Source organism: Camelus ferus, chromosome 5, assembly GCF_009834535.1.
Source record: "Camelus ferus isolate YT-003-E chromosome 5, BCGSAC_Cfer_1.0, whole genome shotgun sequence".
Classification (NCBI taxonomy): domain Eukaryota; kingdom Metazoa; phylum Chordata; class Mammalia; order Artiodactyla; family Camelidae; genus Camelus; species Camelus ferus.
Genome location: NC_045700.1, coordinates 43,414,812 through 43,440,988, shown reverse-complemented (window position 1 = coordinate 43,440,988; position 26,177 = coordinate 43,414,812). Strand labels below are relative to the sequence as shown.

Sequence of the window (26,177 nt, the reverse complement as noted above, 5' to 3'; positions counted from 1 at the left end):
CTTTTGACCAATCAGGAAAATGGTTTGCTGAAAACAGAGTGTTCAGTAGAAGTATGGGGGAAGTTCTCAAGCAAACAGGTAGATTGGGAATAAACAGAGGGGTGGCTCAAAAAGAACAAAGAATCCAAGTCAGAAATGAGATGCTGGATTTTAGAGAGCTAAATTTTGTCTGTGAAGATTCCTGTGAAAGCAATTAAGTCCAACCAGGTGGCGGAGGGTGGAGGTAGGTATGTCTTTGTTATTTTACCATCTAGATTGTTGTCTTTGCTAATCGTAGCCACCTAGCCACCTTCTTCACAGTCTACAAATATCACTTTGAACTTCCCTTCAGGGCAGGGAGTCCTGCCGCGTCATTTACCACCACTTTATTATGGGGAGCCAGTGTCTACGGGCACCTCCCCAGGCTCTGTTGCTTCTCCTAGAGGAAATGTTTTGATCATTAAAATCTTTTGGGGTGCTTTTAAAAATGCCATGCCTTTGTCCTACCCCAAGTAAATTAAATTTCTGGTAATGGGATCCAGGCATTGACATTTAAAAAATACTTTCCAAGTGATTTCAATGCATAGTCAGGGTTGAGAATCATTGTGATAAAGGAATTCATCCATTACCTGTTCTCCTTTCAGTCTTGAGTCTCTATTAAAAGTCAACCTGAACAAAGCTTCAATGATACTTAATATATAAATTATTGGATATAACTAGATTTTCCTGTTAAGTTTGATTTTTGCACTAAGTGATCTATCTTGTTGTCAAGACCTCAGAGAATCTGTCTCTCGAATTAAAGAGAACCCTAATCTCCAAAAGAGGTGAAACAACAGTGGTAATTGAAATGCATGTCTCATAAACCAGGATATAGTACTGGCAGCTTTCCTTACTGAGTTTTCTGTGATGCCGACCTGGAAGGGGCTTAACATACAGCCTGGTTTCTGGGGATAAGAACTCTGGTCTGACCATAACGAAGTGGAATCGCAGGCCATTTTTCACAAAGTGACTTTAAATGGCTTCCAGGAAATGAATATTAATGTTTGTCCATGGTGAGAGCCTTACCAGTCTCCTTTGTCATTCTTATTTCAGTGAGAGGAGAACCAGGAAGTAGTCAGGCGGCACTGGCTCTCCCCACGTTTCGCCCTTCCCTTAGGCAACCCGAGAATTATACTCACCCTCATTCTCCCACTCATGTGCTAATCTTTCCCAAGTGATGTGGGTCAGGGTAAAATTAATTGTGCTGAAAACTCAGTTGTGCTTTAGAATGTCTTGCATTTATGCTCTTCTGTTTATGTACCTTTAAAAATACTCTATCTCCTTATCCAATTTTAATTTCACTGAGGTCTAGTAATTTTCACTTTAGTGATGAGGACATGGACAAGTAACCTGCCCCAGGTCATTTCTTTAGTGTGGGAGCCCTGTTTGGAGATTAAATTTTAATTTCAGAGCAGTGCCGCTCCTTAGTCTAAGCTGTGTCTGGGCTGCTCAAGGCCAACATTGGTGAGATTTAAAACAGCTGCAAAGTAAATAAGAGCTGATGCTATAACCAGCTGTGTCTCATGCTTTCAACCGCCTGGACCTCCAGTTTACCTGTGTCACAGTTAATTGGTTGATACTGAAGCACATCTGGCCAGCTGCCAGATGACTAGAACTTCACAGAGACAATCACCACTTTGCACTTCTGTTGGCTGGGTTATCCCATCATTTGACAGCTGGGACACAGTTGTTATGGGGATTCAGTGGCTACTGTTAACTTCCCAGTTGCTGACATCTTTTCTAGAGGACATATGAAGTGGCACAAAGGTGGGCACTTCAGAGCTTGAAGGTGGCTCTGTTTCCCTCCTCTGCTGATGGCCCTGGGGCCTAGCACATGTTTGTTTCTCTGGGGACAAATATGGAAAGAAGTTAAAGCTACCCAAATGAGAACAGATGGAGGTTATTTCCTCTGAACTTGAGTCAGCCACCATCTCATGCATCTGAAATAACTCAAAAGTGGGCACAGGAGTGGAGATACTTCTTAGTGAAAAGGAGGGCCTCATCTATGCTCTGATAAGAGGTTGTTGGCGTGGGCAAGCTGGAGGTGGGTTAACTAGAAGCAGAGCATCTTATGTGATGAGTTTGGAAAACATATTTGCCTTTCTTTGGTTGATCCTGAGTTGAAAGCAGGTGCAAAAAATAGGGAAGCTGGCAGTTACTGACCAAGTCCTGACCATTCTGGGCATTTTGCTCTGGAGGTTGTGGATCTGAGTTCTGTTGTCACATTTCATCTGGCCACTGTCCATTTGTACATTCAGTCTTTCACAAGACAAACTGAATATGCATATGTTAGAAGTAATTTATGTGGCATCCCACCAAGAAATAAGATAATCCCTTGCCTATCCTGTGATTCTATAATTCTTATTATTCATTGATTTGAAGTGAGGATGTACACTTGCTTGCCAAGGACAAATCAATTTATTCAGGTATATCACTATTCTATGAAGCATTAGCCGTGACTAATCAGAGTCTGTGCTCCAGGCTTTTTTGTTTTTGCGTATTTAGATTCTATAATTTCCATAATCTCTTTAATGAACCATGAGAAAGGACATTACTTTGCTTTATTCTTTTTCTAAGAAGTGTTTGAGTTACATATTTCATCGTATTCATTTTCTTCAGAAACATCTTGTCCTTAAATCGAGGTGTGAATGGATACCATTCACAAATGTTTTGTCTTACAGTTAAAAATTCAACTTCTTGCTCATTCAGTACTTCAGAGTCTGTGGACTGTGAGGAAGTTGGCTGCATATTAGCTTTTTTTGGTCTTTTTTTTAATTGAAGTATAGTCGGTTTACAAGTTGTGCTAGTTTCACAGCATAGTGATTCAGTTATACATATATATATATTCCTTTTCATATTCTTTTTCATTATAGGCCATTATAAGGTATTGAATATAGTTCCCCATGCTATACAGTAGGACCTTGTTTATTTTATATATAGTAGTTAATATTTGCAAATCCCAAACTCCCAGTTTATCCCTCCACCCTGCCCCCCTTTTCTCCTGGTAACCATAAGTTTGTTTTCTATGTCTGTGAGTCTGTTTCTGTTTTGTAAATAAGCTCGTAGCATTTCTTTAGATTCCACATATAAGTGATATCATGTGGTATTTTTCTTTCTCTTCCTGCCTTACTTCACTTAGTATGACAATCTCTAGATCATCCATGTTGTTGCAAATGGCATTATTTCATTCTTTTTTATGGCTGAGTAGTATTCCATCGTATATACCACAGCTTCTTTACCTGCTCATCTGTCGATGGACATTTAGGTTGTTCCCCATGTCTTGGCTATTGTAAATAGTGCTGCTATGAACATTGGGGTGCATGTTTCCTTTCAAATTAGAGTTCCATCTGGATATATGACCAGGAGTGGGATTGCTGGATCATATGGTAAGTCTATTTTTAGTCTTTTGAGGAATCGTCATACTGTTTTCTGTAACGGCTGCACCAAACTACATTCCCACCAACAGTGTAGATGGGTTCCCTTACCCCCAACCCTCTCCAGAGTTTGTCGTTTGTGGACTTTCAAATGACGGCCATTCTGAGTGGTGTGAGGTGATACCTCATTGTAGTTTTGATTTGCATTTCTCTGATAAGTAGTGATATTGAGCATTTTCCCATGCACATTAGTTTTTCATCTTAGGTGGATAATTTGGAAAGACTCACTGTCTCCTGAGGACTCTCTGGTTCTATAGACTGTGGAATAATTAACCAAAGCAAAAGCACCTTGATTTCTTTTGCCGTTTAAAGGGCCTACTAAACTGTTTATCTGGCATAGTTCATGATGTTTAATCTTTTAATATCTTAGTTTATATCCACTTCCTCAGAGCTGTCCTCTCTGACCAGCTCCCTCACCACGCTCATGACACCTTTCTCTCCAACATTCTTTTTTAGGGACTGTGTTAGTCTGCAGGGGCTGACATATGAAGTACCAGATTGAGTGGCTTAAATAACAGAAATTTAGTTTCTAAACCTGTAGGCTACGAGTCCGAGAGGAAGGTGTCAGCAGGGATGATTTTTTCCGCAGCCTCTTTCCTTGGCTTGCAGGTGGCATGGTCTCCCTGTGACCTCACAGGGTCTTCCTTCTGTATAAATATGTCCTACTGTCCTTTTATAAGGACACCAGTCATATGGCATTAAGGCCCACCCTAATGACCTCATTTTAACTTAGGTACCTCTTTAAAGACCCTAACTCCAAATAGTCACATTCTGAAGTCCTATGAGTTAGGACTTCAGCAGATGAATTTCAGAGGATGCAATTCAGCCCGTAACAGGAATTTAGTTACAATTTGTGATTGTATATTTGTTCTGAGCTTATGTGTTTAATCTCTCTCACCTGCGCCACAGTCCAAGTTCCATAAAATAAAAGATGATGTTTGCCGTGTGCACCAGCCCCCAGCACAGTCCCTGGCATGAGCCCATGGAGGGGCTGATTTCCCATGATGTTGCAGAAGCTTGCATCGGCCTCTGCCATGGTAGGTTATTGCTGAGAGCTGCCGAGAGTTGTAATTATACTAATTGTATATTCTTTTTCTTAAGAAGATAAGTGAAGTATAGCCTAAAGTTCACTGGGATCTCATCCACTCACTGTCCATAGTGCTTGTGCCCAGGGCCCCTCATTTCTTGTGTCTCTTCAGAGTTATCTTCAGTACTCCAGTCTCCTTGGCATAATTTGTTGTCCTAGTGACTTCTTTCCTCTTAATGACTTAAAAAAAAATCTTTTAACCCTATAGCCAGTCTCAAAACCCTGTACTGTTGCCTTCTTTTATAGTTAATTCCAATAATGGAATGATTCCAGTTCTTTCCAGAACTTTCTTATTCTGATTCATTTAGATTTTCCTAAAGTTTTGATTTGCAGTAAATCCTGCCTGTTTTACTTGGATTGCAACCTGTAGGACAGAGGCTAGATTTGCTTCAATATACTTTGCCATGCCAAATATTATATCACCACAAGATATATTCTTATAACATGAGCCATTCATCTGTGAGTTATAGCACTCACTGCGATTCGACATCATTCAGAGATATTTGACTTTAGCTTGTGTCACTGGTGCTGTGGCAGTAAACAAAAATTTATTTTGGAGACACTGACCTTTAATGTCTCTGTGCATGGTCATTATCCTTTTACCACAAACTTATCTGCCTTCTCTAAAATAAATTATATTTGAGATCTCTCCAGTGTCACCTTGCAATGTAAAATGGATTTATTTCAGACCAAGTTTATACCCTAGTGACTTTTGGAAAATAATTACCTCCACTCTGGCTAGCATCCAGGAGTATTGGCATCCCATAATGACACTATTATAAGTGACCCAGCTACTGTTCCAGGTACCCCCTCCATTTGTCTCATTATACATTCTTCTCTGGAAATGAACATAACCTATACATCCATAAACTTTTTCTTGGGTCACCACAGGACCCAACAGAGTTGCCCATTGGGCAGTATTATTCATTTTCTTCATAGTAGAGTGAAGATACAGCTGGGTTTATATTTTATAGATGGCCTAAAGAATTCCTACTATGTGTATTCTTAAATTTAGTGTGCATGAGAATCATCTGGAAGACTTGATTACTGGGACCCATATCTAGGCTTTTTAATTCAGTAGGAATGGAGATCAGTCTGAGAATTTGCATTTTTAACAGATTCCTAGATGAGCATGATTCTGTTGGGTGGGGAAACCACACTTTTGAGAAGCACACTTTAGTGGAGTAAGACATGATTTTTACATGTAGCAGGCAGGACAGGGGTAACTCACACCTCAAGGAGTTTGTGGTCTCATAAGGAAGATATTTATGTAAATAACACACTACTGTGCCCTTAGGGGCTCAGAGATAGAGAAAGCGGACAAGAGGAAGAGCAGGTTTAACTTTCAGTTTATGAGATCAGGGGAGCCCTTCTGGAGGTGGCAGTGACTGAGCCTTGATAGATGGGTAGAATTTAGAAATGCAAAATGGCACGATGAAATGGAGAAATGTATTCCATTTGAAATATGTTGCATTTAAAAACTGTAAAAAAAAAAAAATCCCCATGTTTGACATCGATGAGACAATTCAAAATTTGAAAATTGTTACAATTTTCATTTGTCTTATAAATGTCAAAATTGTATTTTTAAGCTGGTTTTAATGCAATATGTTAATGTTTTTAGTGTGCTAGTGGTGGTGTGGTTTTGTTAAAACAAGTCCTTATCTTTTGGAAAGGCATACCAAGATATTTGTGGGTGAAATGACATGTTGTCTGGGGAAGTAGATGGGGTGTGGATAAAGCCGGGTTGCCTAGGGGTCGGTGGTAGCTGGAGCCCAGTGATGGGTATATGAGAGATTCATTATACCATTTTATCTACTTTTGTGTATGTTAGAAATTCTTCATGATAAAAATTTTCAAAAACCAGAAACTGTATGAGCAAAGTTAAGCCAAAGAAGTGCAGGGCTAATTGTTGATTTCTACTAAAATATGAAGTAAACAATTGAACAATAAGGGTAAAATGGTAACTTGAGAGCAAGTCATTCAGTGATTTGACTTGAAGGCCTTGAAGGAGTATAGGCTATATTTTTAAGATGAAGGAACACTGAAAGTGTTTTGAGCAGGGAAATAATATGATGAAAGTGCACTTTGAGAATATTATTGTGGCAATGTTTGGCAAAACAGATTGGGAAGGCAAGAGCTGAAGGTAAGGACCAGGTAGCAAAGGCCTGAATAGAGATCTAGAAGATAGGAAACAGGGGGAGGTGGTGGGTGGTGGCATCTGTAGGTGTTGGCAACCAGTTAACCATGAAGGAGTCATGAAAGACTGCAAGAGCCTAAACTTGAGGACTGGGAGAAAACCAGTGCTATGAAAAGAAAGGGAATAGTTAACAGGAAAATGATCAGTTTTGCTTTTGAAATATTGCCAGTGGGGCATCTTTATAATATGACCAGAAGAGAGCTAGAAAAATGTGACTGAAATGCAGAAAACTGGGCACGACAGGATGAGTCCTAGAGATATCTGTGTGAGATGGGAGGAGATGCCACGGGGAAATAATTTGGTGGGAAAAGAGAGTCAAGGACTTTGGGAAGCATCTAAATTTAGGGATTAGGGAAGAGAAGAGGAATCAGAGAAGGGACTAGTGAAGAGGGAGAAAGTGTAAAACTTCCCATTAGTGTAGGTACATTAGCTTAGTGGCATCAACTATTCTGCCCACAACAATGAGACCAAAATTTAATTATGATAAATAAAAAACTGAATATTCCTTGTACACCCATGTTCGTAGGAGCATTTTTCACAAAAACCAAAAGGTGGAAGCAACAACAATGTCCATCAATAGAGAAATGAAGAAACAAAATGTATATATGTATATATGAGGGTGCTTCAGAGAAACAGAATCAAGAGGATGTGTGTATATGTATAATAACGAATTTGCTTATGTGAGGGCCTTCCGGATGTTTCTGCTCACTCATAACTAGAATCAATCTAAGAAAAATAGTCCACTAAAGAGGGCAGAAATATGAGTCAGCTACAAAATGTTCATCTTAGTCTAGGAGATGTAGTTGCAGTCTTGTGTCAGTCCTGAATATCTCAAAGCCTTGCTCTTGAGGGCTTCTTCCATCTTGCTCGTGGGTCAGTCATGTGCATCCAGATTCCATCAGAAATGCATTAGAGAGATGGTCTGAGCACTACTGCAAGCTGAGAAAAGAATGTATTATTTGAACTAGTAATGGCCTAAAGAAATTACTGAAACTGTTTTCTGGTTATTGTTAAAAATTTAGCGTCCATTATGCTGAAACTGAAGTTGTATTCATGAGACATTGGCAAATTATTAAATGGATAATGCTAAATAACCTTACCTAACTGATTAATTAATTCAGTTTGAGTTGGGGTGGAAGAGGTATATTCTGTATTTATCAAGACATAGCAGAATGTGTATTTCCTTAAAGTCAGGATTCTACAAGTAGTGTGATTGTCTTGTACTGGGGGCCTTAGCTAGAGTTAGTGTTTATTGCAACGATTTTTCTATTTCTTTGCTAACTTAGATTTATTCTATTTAAAGTCTTATTTGTATGTTTTAATATGACAACCTATAGTATAGGAAAGTAGGTAGGATATAAATCATAAAACAAGAAACCACTTTGAGTACTTACGTTACAAGGACTTAGTCCAAGGCATTTGCGTTTATTATCTTTTTTAGTCTTCACATTGGGTATATGAAGAAGATATTAATATTATTATTACCCTCACTCTACAGAAAAGGAAACTGAGGTTCAAGAGACCAAGTAACTAGCCCATAGTCACATTTAGCAAATGATGGAGAGTAGATTTCAAACCCAAGCAGTCTTACTGCAGAGTTGGAGTAGTTAGCCACCGTGTAATTAATGGGAGAAGTAAATTGCCTACAAAACATTTGGTTAATATCCCCAACAATATCCTCTCCAACTCAACATTACTGAAATTATAACTCATCATGCTTCTGCCTCCCCACAATACCTCTGCCCCAACACACCAGATCTATTCTGAAGACAATTTCAATTCTGCCAGCAATATCGCCATTCTCTCAAACATCCAGGATAGAAACCTTTAATTCCCTCCGACTTTCTCCTCTCCTTTTCACTTATGTCCACAATACAGTCAGTCAGAGACAGCAGGTAGCCAGAATCTTGGCTATTAGAAGTTTTGATCATTGAGTTTCTATTATGACAGGGACTACCAATACCAGGTACTACTGCCTTTGAATGTTTCTGTTTTAATTTACAGGATCAAAAACAGAGAATCAAGAAATTTTGGAAGTATTATTATTAGAAACCAGTGAACAGTAATATTTCAGCCACTTCCCAGTGAGGAGTTATTAAATCATGAGATAGATTAAACGGTATTTTTATTAGCTTTTTTGTTTTTAATTAGTTTTATTTAAGCTACGGGTAGTACCAAAGAAGAGGGTATATACTTGGCAACAGAATACAATTAAAGTATTTATATTTGTTGCGGAAACCTTTATTTGAAACGGATGAATGGACTGTGGGTCTAGTCCTCCAAAAACTATTATTATTTTTCGAAGCGGAGCTGAATCTGACCGTCTCTCAGAAAGAACTACCAATCCCAGAACTCCAACTTTCCCGCGAGAATTCCGGAGGGCTAGCTCAACCAATCCCTCCACGGAGAGCTTATGCTATCAGCCAATCAGAAGGCGAATGGGCATCCAAAGGCGGGAGGCGGAAGGCGCCCCAGGTTTGAAATAGGAAAGTTGGCGCGGCTGCGGAAGCCGACCTAGGAGACTGGCTGTTGGCTGGCGTCGGTTAAGGTCTTGTGTAGGGCAGGGGGCCGGGCTCAGGCCTGCCCTAGAAGGTAAGTGAGTGGCGGGGGTGAGGGACGGCGTTGGGAATTGAACTGGGTTCCCGGAGCTTCCTGTCGCGTTAGGGGAAAGTGAGTTTGGAGGCGGAATGCGCGTTTTCGGGAACGGTGGCTATGAAATGCGCGTCTCGTTGCTGTTTGGGCGTCTGGGCCTCGCGGAGTGAGCAGCGGCTAGGCTTAGGGGTTTTGCGTTTCACCGAAGATGTTGTCTTCTGGGAAGATTTTATGTTATTGGGAAGGTTTTAACGTTACAGAGAACTGGTGGGTCTGGAGTCTTAGAGGACGTCCTTTTACAGAGGAGGATAGTGAAGCCCGGAGTGTCCCGGTCGCTTGTATAGGTCCTGCACTAAACCCACTAAACTCCCCTGCAGTCTCCATTTTACCGCTACTTTTCCCGATGTGCGGGTGGGGGAGGGACAGGCAGGGTGGACGCGTGGGGTTTTATCCTATGAAAGGGGGCCCGCCAACTGGGACCTCCAAATCCAGACTGGAATTGGAAAGGTCTGAGTTGGAAAGGGCCTTAGACGTCACCAATTTTACTTACGAGAAAACGGAGGCAGAGTCATTTTCCCAGGGTCAGAGAGCTTGTAAGTATTCTGTGCAGTTACACTACTAATGAATTCCTAGGAGGTAAGGGTGGCCTGAATTCGTGCTGCCCCTTGACCATAGTTAAGTCTAGGTAGTTATATCTGTCTTGGAATATCCAGAGTTAAAAATAAGTTGCAAACTATTTTCTAACAAAGGTCGAACTGCCAACAGATACTTGATTGGAGCTGTGGCTGATACGATTTCAATAACTTAAAAAATACTATGTCCTGTTTGTTTTGTAGCCTTGTCTTACAAAATGGTGGAGGACGAACTGGCACTGTTCGATAAAAGCATAAATGAATTTTGGAATAAATTCAAAAGCACTGTAAGTGACACCTCCTGTCAGATGGTGGGACTAAGAGATACCTACAAGGACTCTATTAAAGCGTTTGCAGGTACCTTAAGTTCATTTGTAACATGCTGTTTTTGTTGTTTGTTTTTTAGTGTTATTTCAGCTGAATTGAAACTTCAGTTCCACTTTCTCTTTCAGAAAAGCTGTCTGTGAAATTAAAGGAGGAAGAACGAATGGTCGAGATGTTTCTGGAATATCAAAATCGTATGTGGCAAACTGTAGAAACAGATCACAGGGGTTTTTCTTTTTTAACATGTTTATGAAATTCCTCATATAAGTAAAATAATGTATATATATGTACAATGTATAACATAAAAATAATATTTATGTACGTGTAGCTTTATAAATAGAACATCCCATGTTATACCATCTTCTCTCACCTTCTAGAACTAAGCAGTATTTAGTTTAGTGTTGTTTTACATGTTATATAAATGGCATCATTTTGTATATATTCTGTCCCTTTTTTCACTGAGCATTATACTTGTGAGATTCATCTATACTGATGTGTAAATGCCCATGTATTTTAAAAACGAGTTTGTTTTCACATTGGAAATCATAGATTGGGGTTTGAAAAGCTGGAGTTCTCTCGGTTTTTTGGGGGGTAGGATTAATACTCTTGACAGTTTTTCCCTTCATATTTTTACTACTGTCCTTGCCTTCTCTTTTCTGCCACTCTGCACATTGTCCAGAGTGGATTGGCAGCTTTAATTGAATTCTTACACACAGACTTACAGCCACAGGCCAAAATCTACTGGAGATACTAAATTTAGCAGCACCATGTTTTGAACACTTAAGTCAGAGTGTCTTTACAGGGGACATGTGTTCTTAATTTGCCACAGGTTTTTCTGTTTTGCTTTGCTTTGATCATTTACCTTACTCGTTATCTGCCACTGAAGGTGTTTGATTGGGAACACCTGGTAGGCTATTATGGTAGGCTTTTACCCATGTTTGCTTTCTAAGCTGCCCTGAAGCTTCTGTGCCCTTTCATTGCTTCTTTTTCCCTCTGTAACCAGCAGCAGAAACGAAAAGCATTTTTGTGCGTGTGTATGTAAGAGAGATACTGAGTTTAGATCCTTTAAACACGGTTGGTTTGTAGAATCTGTAGGGCTGAAAAATTAAGTTTGAAACTGAATTTTCACTACTATGGGTCTCAAAATGTGTTCTTAAAGATTATCTGTAGTGTGAAGATGTGTTCTAAATAGTGTAACATCTAAAAGCATTATCAACTATTTTTCTTTAAAAATGTAAGTTTATACTGGAGCAGAAATACAGTTTACCTAAGTTTAATGAATTCATCCAACATTTGACTGCTGTTTGCCAAGCACCAAGGAGACAACAATGCATAAGGTGTAATCTATACACTGCTCACAATTTAGTGTGAGATACAGACAGGAAAACCACAATTGCAATAAGTTGTAATAGTTTCTATAATAACGGGTTGGGTGCTGAGTGAGCATGGAATCTGGAGAGCATAACTTTTCTAGTGAGGATTGTAGAACATTTAACAGCTAACCCTTACCTTGTATACTTTGCATCAGGCCCTGCTCTGAGCTCTTTGTGTATAGTGCCTCACTGAATCATCACGACAATCTCAGGAGGTATATTTACTGTTTTTAATCCTACTTAATGGATGAGGAATTAGGCACAGACAGATTATGTAAGTTGCTCAAGGTCAGACAGCCGGTAATCAACAGAAACATGATCTGAATGTGCAGTCTGTCACATTGCCTTGGAGAAGGTCCCATAGAGGAGGGATAGAAAAGTTCATCAGATTCAGCATTATATTCTAGAAGAGGGAAGAGCATGTGGGATGTGGTAGAAACTTGAGAGCTTGTTGAGTTCTGGGATGGCTCAAGCAGTGTGGATGGGGAATGGCAGAGAAATGGCTGGTCAGATGATGAAGTACGTTGTGTGTTGGGCAGAGGAGTTTAAGCTTTGTTCTTCAGGAAATTAAGAAGTTGCTACAGAATTTCAATAATATGGGAAATAAATACTGGAAATAATACTGGAATATAATACGGGATTTGTTATTTTGGACAAAGTACTCTGGGAGTGTCACGGACAATAAACGGGAGTGAGATGGTGAGCCAGAAAGACACCAGTTAAGGAACAAGCTAATGCAGTAGTTCAGGCAAACAGGATGGCTTGGACCAGTGACAGCTGTGAGGAGGTAGGCTCATGACTAATGACCTGGTTGTGAGGACACGACGTGGGCTAGGATTTCTTCTGCCTGGACTACAGGCCAGTGGTGATGCATTTACTAAGTGAGGAACTTAAAGAGGAGTGTGTTTTCAGAGGGGGAGGGAGATGTAGATGGTTCCTTTTCAATGTGTTGAGTGAATACACTGAGGTTACCATGCTGTGGGCCTTGTAGGTGGAGATGTCTGGAAGCAATGGTTGTATTGATCTGGAGGCCAGATGGGAAAAGAGCCCTTTGCTGAAGATAGGATTTGGGATTCTCCAGTGTATTTTTGGGGTGGATGCTGTGGAAGAATGTGTAGAGTGAGAGACAACCAAGAATAGTAGTTAGCATTTGTAGGGTTTTTATGGTCGCCTGGTATTGTGCTGACATCTTTACATACATCTCTTTCAGCCCTCCTAACAGTTCTCCAAAGTAGGTGTCATTGTTATTGTCATCGTCATTACTCCCATTTTACTGAGGAGATTATTGACTCAGAGGGATTGTGATTTTTCTCCAGATCATCCTATTGCCTCAAGAGGCCTTGTTCACACTAACAGGGTTACATTCTTCTCCATACTTTGAGAGGGAGGTCAATGGAAAGGACCAGGAGGGACAGAATTAGCAACTGGAGAGCAGAGGAAGAAAGAGAGACAGTCTCAGAAACTAGAAGAGAGAAGAACCAAGACGGAGTGGGTTGTGACAGATAGGTCTTACAGGTAAAAACTGAAAGGTTCTCTCGGAATTTAGTCATTTGGAGGAAAATGGACCTTAAGTGAGAGTCAGTTTTAGTGGAGTGTTGTGGGCAGAGGTCCCACTGGAGTTAGGAGATGAAGAGAGAGTGTGGAATGCTTTCAGGAAGCTTAAATGGAAGAGAGTGGCTACACTGGGACAGAGTGACTTGGGTGAGCTTTTCCTTTCATTTTTAAGGTATCCACCCTCAAATGAATATGTTCATTTATTGCAGGAAAGAAGTCAGAGGGGAAGTAAATGCTGGGGAAAAAAGAGGAGGATAATTGGGAGGATAGAGGGGGAGAAATCTGGCTGAGCCTTGGAGAAGGAGCCGCTGTTCCTCTGGCAGGAGAGGGTGCTGATGTGAGGGAACTCATTCACTACCACATGCTTGTTGAGAAGCAACTTGGCCAGCTGCTCTTTTAGGAAGATGCCGCAGAGAGCAAATTAGCCTAAAATAAGAGCATCTGTTCCTCCTATTTATGATGAGGAAGATCATCTACTGAAAGTGAGAAGTATCTCCCGTGGGCTAGGCTCTTCAGTCATCTTAAATCCTGAGGTCTGTACAAGACAGATTTGTTTTGCAGATGGAGAAGTTAAAAGCTCACTGAGGTTGGGGAACTTGCCTAAGATCATACATTTTAAAGGTAGAAGATAGCGAATTGCAGCCAGAATGTCAGTGCTCTTTCCAGTGTGCCACACTCACCTTGCCACATGGAAGGGAAAGTGTGAGGGAGGGTTCCTAGGGAGCAGTGAAAGCGAACTATGGACCCTGGAGAAAAAAGAGACAGCTGACTGTAAACACAGTAACAGTCATGCAATATGGAGGGCCCTTCCCTTTGTATTTGGCACAAATCAACATGGTTCTTCAAATGTTAGAATAAAAACACTCACACATAGAGTATTTACATATCACTTAATAGTTTAAAACTTTTCACACTATTATTGGATACTCTAACCCTGTGGGGTAAAGGAATGGGGCAGCCAATAATATCCTCATTATACAAATGAGGAAAAGAGGCCCCACAGATGTAATTTGATTAAGGGCCTTGGGTGACAACTGAGAAACCAACCAGGAACTGAAACCTTTTGACTTTAAATCTGCATCTCTTTTGCAGTACAATTAGGCTTAATTTTCCTTAAAAGGTAGCATTTTTCTTTCCGGTAATTTTCATAAGATGTTCATTTTAAATTATACCTAATATATTGTGATCATGTCCACATTCTTGGAAAATTCAGAAAAATAAACAAAAGCCCTGTAATGTTGAGATCCACACTTAAAATGGCTTTGTAGTAACTTTTCATGTGCTATGGAGGGTTTTTAAGATAATTGTGTTCATGGTATCATGTAACTTTGTATCATTTTTTTCTTTTATCATCATGGGAGTATTTTCCCACATTACTAAATTCTTTGAAAATATAGTCTACCTTATTGATTATATACTGTATTAATAATTTACTTATGAGTCATTTAGGATGTTTTCAGTTTTTCAACATTATAAATAACACTGAAAATTTTTTGTATGTAAATACTTGCACACATACTGTTTTCTTAGGGTAATTTTGTAAAAATGAAATTACTGGATCAAAGGACATGAATATCCTTAAGAGTTGTTTTGCAAAGTCAAAAATATTTTCCACAAGAACTCTAGTATTTTGCATTCATCTCAGCACTAGGTATTATTTTTGTAAGTAGTGTTGTAATAAATGAAAATTGGTATGCTATTGGCTTTATTTGCATTTCTGTGATTACTGTGCTTAAATTATCTTTTGTATTTATTAACCACCTGCATTTTATGTTTCCTCTGTTCATTCTTCTATTTGTTTTTTCCTTAGGAATGTATATTTGTGTCTTCTTTAGATTAAGAATAGTAACCTGGTGGGAAAGGGTGTATAGCTCAGTGGTAGAACATGTGCTGAGCATGCATGAGGTTCTGGGTTCAATCCCATTTACTAAAAAGAAAAAAAAAAGGAGGAACCTGTTGGGGGAAAATAGTTTAATGGTCAAAAGTGTGGCCTTTGAAGTTAAGACCTGAGTTTGAATCCAGGTCTTACTATTCATTGCATCCTAGTGAACAGCCATGGGCAAGTAATTGAAGTGCTGAATCTTTTTTTCTTCTTTTAAAAAAGAAAGACCTGAATAATAATTATATTATTGTGAAACTTAAATAAATTTATATAAATATAAGAACAAAGTATTTAGCATATAGTGGAGTTTTATGCTTATTTGAATCAAATATGAGTTTATTTGCTTCAGTCTGCCTTTTTCTTTGATTTCTTTTTGCCTTTAAGTAAAAAGATTTCCCCATAGAGTTAATTTTATATTCACAGATACTGCCTTTTAGATTTCATAAAATTTCATTTTGTATTTAAATATTTAATAAATGTGGATTTTATTTTGGATTTCAGCACTGTTTGGGGAACAATCTACTCTTGATTTATGACATTTATCATATTACTTTCCTAAATATACCAACATTTGTCTGGGACTGTCTTTTTATTTAATGGAGCTGTATGGCAGTTTGACTACTACACCACTATTAATAGTGTCGCAGTCACAGATGCTAACTCTGATAGGGCAAGTCCCTTTCCTGGTTATTTTTCTTACCATATTTTCTTAACTATTCTTATCTATGTATTCGTCAGATAAATTTTATAGTGACTTTTTAGAACGTTCTTTTCTATTCTCTCCAAATTCCATTGGGGCTATATTAAATATAGAAGTGAATTTGGGAAATACTGACATCTTTATAATATTTAGAAGCTTAAAATGTTTCTTCATATATCCAGGTCAAATGTATGTCTCAGACAAATACTGCTTTTTTTTTTTTTTTTTTTCATACAGAGCCTACATATTTCTTCATCTAGATTGTTCCTGAATGTTGTGTTGCCAGCGTAAATGAGATTTCTTCTTTCCTTCCTCCCTGACTCCCTACCCCCTCTCTGCCTCTTCTATCTTTCTGGTATATTCTGGAATCACTTATGTAGCATTAAAATTAGCTATTTCTTCAAAGCATTTGTAAAGCTATCTTCTAGAGTTTCATTGTCTTTGGTGATGGTTTTATTTATGTGCCTGTTTGAACAGGAAAGCTGCGAATGTAATGATCTGATCTTGTATTTCTTGGTTTAATTTATTTAGTATTCTCATTTTAAAAAGCATTTTTGTCTCATTTTTATTTTCAAAGACAAGTAGGAAAGAGTAGATTAGGATTTTGTTCTTTTACAGTTTTTGAATCATTAGGAAATGCTTATCAATTAAAACATTCTTTATTAATCTTATGAAAGTATTTTGTGCTTTTTTAATCTTAGATACGTGTTGCTGGGCAGTGCATATAGATTCTAGCTAATACTCTGTGCTTCTTACAGAGATCTGCAGGCAAAATAAGCTCATTCAAGAAAAAAAAGATAATTTGTTAAAGTTGATTGCTGAAGTAAAAGGCAAAAAGCAGGAATTGGAAGCACTGACTGCAAATATCCAGGATCTTAAGGAAGAATATGCTCGGAAGAAGGAAAGTAAGTTTCCAGTGGTGCATGTACCTAAATTTCAAAGTGGTGACAGTTCATAGTGATACACATCTTGCCTTCTCCCCAGTTCATTGCCAAAAGTAGATTACATACTTCAGGGGCAGAGCCAGCCACTCACCTCTGCAAGGTGTCTGTGAAGTTTGCTAAGTGGGTTTTATTTTCTTGGGTTTTGCTTAAAAGTCCTTTTGACTTCTAATGGAACTAGAGAATAATGAAATTGATATGAGAGTTTAATTAAGCAGAGTGACAGACAATTTCACTAAATAAGATTTGCCTGGGAGAAACTATAGTGTAATTTATGCAACAAATTTATTGATCACACATTCTCTGCCAGGAACTATTAAACATGCTTTTTATGATGCAAAGCTTCTTTGTCTAAGACTTCCATATTTTTAAAAAATGGTGCTTCCTTTAGATAGGAGCTTTGTTTGCCCACAAACAAAATAAGCAGTTCTCATTTCTCTTCAAAATAGCAGTTTGTCTTGTGAATGCTTTTTCTTACAGAGTTTGTGTGCAAGTATGCATTATTTTTCTTATCTGTTAAGTATTACTTAGGGAATATTGTGCTAAGTTTAAACAAAAATGCGAAACCAGCGTGAAATAAGGATGACCTCCTATGAGAAGTAGTTATGTTTAAAAGAATAGAATGTTTTTCCAATAAAGCAATTTATACATTTTTGGCTAACCGGAAAAAGCAAAATAGTATACAAGATGTCTTTATATCTCTGCTAGCCATGTAGGTCCTTGGCCTATTCATGCTACTACATAATAGAACAAAAATTATTCCATCACTACCTGTACATATTGTCTCATGCAGTTTTTCCTTCCAACTTGAGTGAAGAGAAGCCTGCTTTGCTAGTTGGTAGAGGTAGAAACTGTAATAAATGTAAGCAGATTCATTTGCCTTGCATCATTTTAATAGTTGTTTTTAAGTTTTTTAATTAATTAAATGAACATTAATTGAGTGTTATTTAAAATATTTGACATTCAGTGTTTGTGTTTTTTAAACATAGCTATTTCCAGTGCTAACAAAGCTAATGAAGAGAGGTTGAAAAGGCTACAGAAATCAGCAGTTGTGTATAAAGATCGACTTGGCCTAGAAATTCGAAAAATCTATGGTAAGTACATTAACGTAAGAAAAACAAAGATGAGAAGAGTCTGTCTTTTTTTAAGTAGTAGAGAATTTTAAAAATATTTTCAACTAAAATAATGATCACATCAATAACTTTTTAGATGGTAGAAAAAAAATTACAAAATTTTTATCACCCTAACATATACTGATGCCTTGGTTATTTATCATCTAGTATTTTAATAAATGTATTTTAGGCATGGTTGCCAACATGCAAATAATTTTTATTCTTTGTTCTTACTAGCAGTGTATGATTAGTATTTCTCTAGTTATTATAGCCTTCATAATAGCAATTTTAAAATGGTGGTGTAATAATTCATTCCGTAAGTGTAGCATAATTTATTCAGTCTTTTACCTGTTGTTGCTTTTATATACTGCTTCTAAGTTAGCATTTGGATTTTGCATTTTTCAGTTTTAGAAATACTGTAGTGAATATAGATGTCTCCATTTTCTTGGTATAATTTCCATGGAATTCCCAGAGATGAATTAATTGGGTTAAAGCATATGAATAATCATAGCACTGAGTACAACCATATGATGAGTCATGAGTCCTAGTGAATCTTCAAATCTGTAATGGTCTTGGTGACCTCCGACACACCAGCCAACGACCAGTCTTACAAGCAGGCCTTTGTCTGGTTCTGGGAATAGCATTCTCAGGCCTGCTGTGTAAACTCCTTTATGCAATCTGTCTACAATGTAAAGAGTAGCCATTTCATTGTATGAATGCCAGAATATAGTTTTTTAAAGTTTTTTTTTTTGACAGTTGACTAGATATAATTGAAAATATTTTTTAAATGCATTTCATTAATTATTAATGAAAATGTGATTTTTTTTTTCCTATAAGTTTACTAATTATATTTCTTTCTTAGATAGATTGGGCCCTTTATCCATATATCTGTTAGTCTTGGCTTTGGGGTTTTTTTCCTATCAGAATGAGTTTTTAATACGAAATACTAATAACCTTTGCTTAGAGGAGAACATAAGGTCCAGCTCTGAACTTTTGATCCATTGGTCTCTAAGTATATAGTCACCTTTATCCTGAGGTGCTTTTTTGTGTTTAGTTTTGTTTCAAAACCAGTTTTAAAGCTTTAAAATTATTTCTAGATTTAAAGTAGAAGTTTCTTATAGTCCTCAAAGTCAGGAAATAATGTTAAAAAGAAGAGACAAGACGTTAAATTTCATTTTGCCTAACTGATTATCTTCTGAAATCTTTGGCATTCATATCTCTCATTACTGTTAACAGTTTTAAAAAACCTCATGTACTGACAGTTATTTCATTCTGAATTGAAATGCAAGACTAGTTTTTTTTCAGAGTTTCTGAAAATATCTTTCTATAATTAAAAGAATTTTTTATGCTGTAGAGTAAAACTAAAATGCATGTGAATTTCTACTTTGTGGCTGCCATTTTGAATTTCTACCAGGTATTTACTCTTTAGTGAATATTTGGAGGTCTTTTTGAAAATAGGCTTTAAGTCCAGATAACTGCAGAAAAAGTCAAATTTGTTTGACAACACAATTTTTAAATTGTGGTTAAATATATATAACAGGATTTGCCATTTTAACTCTGTTTTATTGTACAATTCAGTGGCATGAATTATATTCACAATGTTGTGCAACCATTACCACTGTCTATTTCCAAAATTTTTCATCACTACGGACAGAAACTCTGTACCCATTAAATAATTCCCATTCCTCTCTTCTCCTAGCCCCTAATAAACTCTAATTTACTTTATCTGCAAACTTGCCTAATCTAGGTATTTCTTATAAGTGGAATTACAGTATTTGTCCTTTTGTGTCTGGCTTATTTCACTTAGCATAATGTTTTCAAGGTTCATCTATATTGTAGCATGTATCCGAACATCATTCCTTTTTATGGCTGAATAATATTCCATTGTATATACACCATATTTGTTTATGTATTCATCTGTTAGTGGACACTGGGCTATTCTTACCTTTTGGCTGCTGTGATAATGTTGCTGTGAACACTGCTTACAGTTACCTATTTGAGTCTCTATTTTCAGTTCTTTTGAGTATGTACCTTGGAATTGCTGGGTCATATTGTAATTCTTTGCCTAAACTTCTTGAGGAACTGCCAAACTATTTTCTAGAGCAGCTACACCATTTTACATTCCCACCAGCAACTTACAAGGGTTCCAATTTCTCTACATCTTCGCCAGCATTGTTACTTATTTGTTTGTTTGTTTATTGTCACCCTAGTAGGTGTGAAATGTTGTCTCATTGTAGTTTTGGTTTATATATTTCCAGTGATTAGTGATATTGAGTATCTCTTCATGTGCTTATTAGCCATTTGTATATATTCTTTGGAGAAATGTCTATTCAGGTCCCTTTGTCCATTTTTGAATTGGGTTTTTCTTTTTGTTGTTCATTTGCTAAGATTTTTTTTAATATATTATTATATTATATATTAAACCCGTATCAGATCTATGATTTGCAGGTATTTCCTTCATTCTCTGGGTTGTATTTTCACTCTCTTGAGTGTCCTTTTGAGGACAAAGTGTGTAATTTTGATGTAATCCAGTTTATCTATTTCTTGTTGTTGCTTGTGCTTTTGATGATAGTTAAACTACAGTGCATTTCGAAGCTAATTTGTAATTAGCACATTTGGAGATGTTGGGTAAGTGACTGTATGTACCTAGCAGTGTAGTTATTGCTCAGAGGTGGCGGTAAGAATGCTCATCTCTGTTAAGAGCTTTGGCACAATAAAATAATTCTCATACTAAATAATTTAATCTCTTTTTTTCAGGTGATAAATTGCAGTTTATATTCACTAATATTGACCCTAAACATCCTGAGAGCCCATTTATGTTTTCCCTGTGCCTAAACGAAGCAAGGGACTATGAAGGTATGTACTTCCATCTCTTAATTGGTGCTTAAGACTAGCATCTCAAAATGTTCCTTGACTTAGAATATAAAGTAACATGAGGGCAAGTAACATTCCACAAGCTATTGCTTTCTTTTCCAGTCTTGCTTCTTGGGATGTAGTCTTCTAAAGGCTTTGAGTGTAGTTTTGATTTATAGATACGATCCAGGAGTCTTAATAAGTAACTTGTCTTTGGGATGGCACAGTGCCACAGTGGCTAAAAAATCTAAAAGACTGAAGTTCACTGTATTTCATATGCAAGATGAATTACCCTCTTAGAGAACTTAAAACAGAGCTAAAGCTATAAAGGATATGACTGCCCAAATGTGAATATTGTAAGTTATCCAAGTAGATGATTTTAAAATCAAGTGTAAAATCAGAATGTGATAATTTATTTGCCCAAAAATAAATTAAAAAAATTTATCCTATCCTGAAAATCCCACATGTTGGTAAGTTAGCTTAGTTACTGATTCTGCTACTGGCCAGAAGGTCATTGTTGTATGGGGAATATATATGTTTGGTAATAGTGTGAACAAGAAGAAAACGAAAATTTACTTCTCTCTTTTTTATCATTCTAATCCTTCCTTTAAAGTAACCTTACTGGAATTCAGAAAAATGGTTCTTAGCTCTTTATACCTGTGCTCTCATCTTGAAGCATTTATAGCCGACAGAGACACTCTGCTGAACTGCCGAATTGGCTCCCTAATGTGCCCTAGTGACTCAATTCCTATTCTAATGGAACTTATATTTTAGGAATCTAATTCAGGTACAGATGTTTCTTTTTTTCTCTTTAGGTAAATATCTTCTAATCTGATAGTGAATACTGAATTTTAAAAGGCAAACCCAAAAACCTCTTACCTAGCTTCTCAATTTCCTCCAAATTGAATAGCCTCTATTGCTATATAGTGTCATAGTATTTGATAATGTATTAAAATAGAATCTACAGTATAAATTTTGAAACAAGAGCTCTTTGCTGTTCTTCCCTGCTTTGGTCATGGGCCTTGTTTCCTAAGCAGTCTCTGCAAAAGATCTGGAAATCTGATATGGTTGAAATTCTTCTCCTTGGACAAAGGACAAGATTTATGGTAGAGAAAGTTGGATCATTCCTTTCCTTTGAGCACCTTCACTAGAGACTCGCTCCCAGTATATACCAGCTGGTATAGCTGCGTACTGGGGCCATATTGTTTGTGATCTTGAGTCTCATTGATTAGTGGGCCATGCAAATACCACTTTGGGAATAGCAGCTGCATGTTCTGATGATCTCCATTTCACTTATGCAACTTCAGATATTTCTTTCCACAGTTGTATGTTATTAAGGGTTTCCATTGGAAATGTTTTTTTTTTTCATCCAGTGGCCAGAAATTAGCAATGAGGCCACAGTTTTGAAGAGAAAACTGACTTAACAGTTTAAAAAAAAAATCTTAAAATAGTTTAAATAGTTAAAATATATGAGGAAGATGATAGGGAAAAGCATTCTGTTCTGTATCACTAAGCTCTTCAGTTCCTTGATTACCATCTGTTTAAATTTAAAGCAAGATTCTAGTACTTAATATTTTAATATTTAGAGATTAAATAAAGGAAAGGTCCAAAAGATAGGATATGAAAATCAAGTGTATCTATCATTCTATGCTGAAAGCATTTCAATAAAATGGAATCTAAATAATTTCAATCAGATGAGAGCATCTAAGTTAGAAATATTTATCTTCTATTAAAAAAAAAAAAAACTCAAATTTTCTTCTTTTTTTCCTTCTAGTGTCAGATAGTGCTCCTCATCTTGAGTGCCTAGAAGAATTTCAGGAAAATGTAAGGAAGACCAATAATTTTTCAGCTTTTCTTGCCAATGTTCGGAAAGCTTTTACTGCTATGGTTTATAATTAATGTATAAATAGTATATAAAAAATGTTACCCCTATTGTGTATCAAGGCAAGTTTTTGTTATCCTTATCTTGTATCAAGTCAAGTTTTTGAAGGTCATGGACTAGTAATATTAAAAAATGAGAAGGCTGGGCCCAACCTAGGGTTTGCAGTTTTTAATATGTACTTCACAAAATACTGTCATCCTAATATCATAAAGGAAAGAATATTTTTATCTTAAACCAAGAGGGATCTAAAATTAAAATAAACGACAAACCTTTACATCAGAAGAAGGCTGATAGTATTCTCAGGTATGTGAAGTAAAATTCATATTTTATGGCAAGAGAAGAAAAATTTAAACCAATTCTCCACCCTTTGACCTCCTCTCTCCCCCTACTGTGCATTGTGCATCTGCACTGTGCAGCGATCAAGCCTCCCCCATCAGCAGGGACACCTGCTCAACCATAAAGAGCAGCATTCTCCTAGCATCAATAAGACAGCTCCTTAAAAGATCACATTCATTTTTTTTTTGATCACATTCCTTCTTGATCTTATAAGGAGTTACATGACCTACCAGAATGACACCTAGATCAGGATTATGTAAACTGTCAATAATACATCATTTGATGTACAGCCCTTTGTGTCATATAACTGTCTTTTGTTGTTGTTATTTTTTTTAACTTTCTTATTAATTTATAATCATTTTACAATGTTGTGTCAAATTCCATATAACTGTGTCTTGATTCCTAACTGGTGGAATAGTTCTCAGAGCTTTTTGAAATGCTTTTCCTGGGTTATAATCCTCAAATATGGCTCGAATAAAATTTTCCATTTCTTTCTTAGAACAACTGATTAACTTTTTTGTTGACATATTCTTGGCATAGTTGGCAGAATATCAGAGCCACGTGCCAGAGGACACCTGGAGTCTACCTAGAACCAGTGCTTGGTACCAGCATGGGCCCATTGAGCCCCATTAGCTTCTCAGTATTCCTCAGGTGTTCCAATGAGTTCTGTTGATATTTGGATCTCATTGTTTGGGTAATGATCCTAAAAATTTTATTTGAGCTGGTTTTCACTTAAGGCTTGGAGTCTTAAGGGGCACTGGTACATTTCCTAGGCAGGACCTAGGGGATCTGGGCGAGGGGCTCAGGGAAACATAGGTGGCTGGGTTTTTGTTAAATTTGTCTTAAATTGAAAAAATGAGTTGGTATATAATCTGAAGAAAACTTTTGCTAGTGAATGAGACACTGAATTATTCAGCTCCAAAGAATAAAGAGACATTTTGCTCCTTCTGGCCGCATGGCATCCTCAGGCAACTGAGGACCTCATGGAAGTGTCAGAGGATCAATCTTTGTGACCTGCAGCAGTCCCATAGGGAACCCTGCCTCAACAGTTAAGTAAGTACTACTTATCTGGGAGGTGCGACAGAGGCTGGTCACCTAGTCCTCCGAGCACCCATGACAGTTTTAGGCTGTCACAGGTAGAAACTGAGTCACGTAAAAGAAGTTGAACTGACCTGAGGGTAACTTCTTGGGAGCTAGACTCAGAAACAGCACAAGTGCAATCCGCCACGTTGTCTTCAGAAAGTTGTTCAGCTCACATCTCATATCTGAATTAGGCTATGAAATTAATACCAGGAAATTGTGCCTCAAAGGCCAAGCAGCTCCCATGCAAACAGCTGCCTATGGGAATACCAGCTGGGTTTATGTATGCTTGCAATTACTTAATTGGGAACTAAAGGAAATAGGGCCCTGAAGTGGCCAAGTTGGGGTTCTTTTGACTCTCCAAAACTGAATTTTGAGCACACAGTCAAAGCTGGCAGTCTTCTGTGCCTGCAGGGTCTACTGGAAACAACAGTGGTAAGTGTTTTTCTCTTTTCTAAAATTAGATTAGCAGGTTGTGTGTAGTGTTGTAGATATGTGGTATTGCGAAAATTAACTTGTAAAACAGCTCTATTTAATTGGCTTATAGGAAATTAAGTGCTTATATAAATACTCAGAAATAGAAAAGAATCTGGCCAGAATGAATTTGGGTTCACATGATCTGGGAGATACTTAGTATTGAATTAATATCTGGTATTAAAAGTTAGCTTAAGCTTGTTGGTTTGATTAATACAGATATGTCTTTAGAGTCATCAATATTAAATTTAATACTTTTATTGTACCTAGGTTTACTAGAAATCAGGGACATTAATTTTGTTACAAAGTTTGTCAGCAAGAAAAATAACGATATGACAAAACTTGTAAGGTAAATAAAATAGAGGTAAATGAGAAGACCTTTCAGGTAAACTCTTTAGGAATAATTGTGTTTTGGGAATGTCTTCCTTAAGGATAGTAGCTCCAGATTTTGGTAACATGAAACTAAACCGAGTTAAAATGAGATTTCATTCACTCTCTGGGTCACTTCAAATAGGATAAAACACTGGGACATTAATTGCTAGGCAGATCTAGTAAGTTTACCTACCTTTGCTTTCTTAGGAGGGGAAGACTAAAACATCAGTTTGTCAATCAGGTAATACTGGCAGGACAGTTTACAATTATTTTCTTCTTGGTTTTCACTAGAGATTAAGATTTTAAGGTTAAGAATGATAAGGGAAACATCTCAGTATGCAGGGAAAGTAGGACATGTGTTTTCGGCAAAGAAAGCATGAGGAATGAAAATGCATTTTGTTAAAGGAAAAAAGGTGGTTTTGTCCTCGAGCTGGTGGTTTCTGCATGGAAAAGAAAGTAAGGGACAGATTAATATGGAAACAAAGTTGTGGAAGGTTTATAGAAAAGGAATACTGAGAGAGTTTTGTGCATGGTCAAGGTTGGCTAAGATAAGATTGAACTTATATTAAGAAAATGAATTTTAAGGTAAAGTGGTACAAAACCAGAATTTGATTCTTTCTCTAAGAGAACAAAGTTTCCTTTTTTTTTTAAATTTTTTGTTTTGTTTTCTGTTAGAGGAGAAGTAATTAGATTGATTTATTGGAGGTGCTGGGGATTGAACCCAGGACCTTATGCATGCTAAGCACGTGCTGTACCACTGAGCTATCCCCTTCCCCTCAAAGTTTTCTTAAAATATTGAACTAATTTTGGTAATAGTTTGGGAGTTTTTTTGTTTAAGTGATGTTTTTGCCATTGAGATCTTTTGTTGTCAACTTGGGTAAATGAACGGGTCTTATTTCACAGTGTCCTGTGATTATACTTGACCAAATGTTTTAAAACTTTGATATTTTTGACAAACTTCTCGAAGATCAAATTCTAAATGAAGTTCGTTTGACCTCTAGTTAACTTTGAGGTTTTCCAAAGCATCCCTGGAACATCTCACAATACTTGTTTTCTCTCCATCTTTGAGAGAGGAATATCAAACTAGTTAGATTTATTAAATTACATGGGAAGCACTGTCAAATAAGTGGTGATAAAAACTCCTTAGATTATATCATATCGGTAAATGTTATTAATACAAACATTCTAGAAAATATCTGGAATTCCTAAAATTCTGTTATGTCCTGGTAAGTGATATCAGTCATAATTTTAGTGTATGTCACAGCAATAACCAAGTTTCTTTTCAGTTGCATTGTAATAAAAAAGTCTTTAATCTTTCTAAGTCTTCTGTCATT

General features: G+C 37.1%; 1 protein-coding gene across 8 annotated transcripts; it reads left to right on the top strand.

Moving 5' to 3' along the window:
* Positions 1–9,171: 9,171 nt before the first annotated feature.
* Positions 9,172–25,300, top strand: SPC25 (SPC25 component of NDC80 kinetochore complex). Of its 8 annotated transcripts, none has more exons than XM_032479641.1 (7): positions 9,172–9,328; positions 10,165–10,317; positions 10,395–10,478; positions 16,552–16,698; positions 17,724–17,828; positions 20,604–20,702; positions 21,313–22,458. In XM_032479641.1, the coding sequence occupies exons 2-7, from the start codon at positions 10,179–10,181 to the stop codon at positions 21,471–21,473; spliced, it is 735 nt and encodes a 244-aa protein (XP_032335532.1). In that variant the 5' UTR covers positions 9,172–9,328; positions 10,165–10,178; the 3' UTR covers positions 21,474–22,458. The 8 variants fall into 8 exon arrangements, with proteins under 8 accessions (XP_032335532.1, XP_032335531.1, XP_032335534.1 ...); XM_032479640.1 differs by lacking the exon at positions 9,172–9,328 and adding an exon at positions 9,359–9,494 and having other exon boundaries at positions 21,313–22,460; XM_032479643.1 differs by lacking the exon at positions 9,172–9,328 and adding an exon at positions 9,369–9,406 and having other exon boundaries at positions 21,313–22,460.
* The last annotated feature ends 877 nt before the right edge of the window (positions 25,301–26,177 follow it).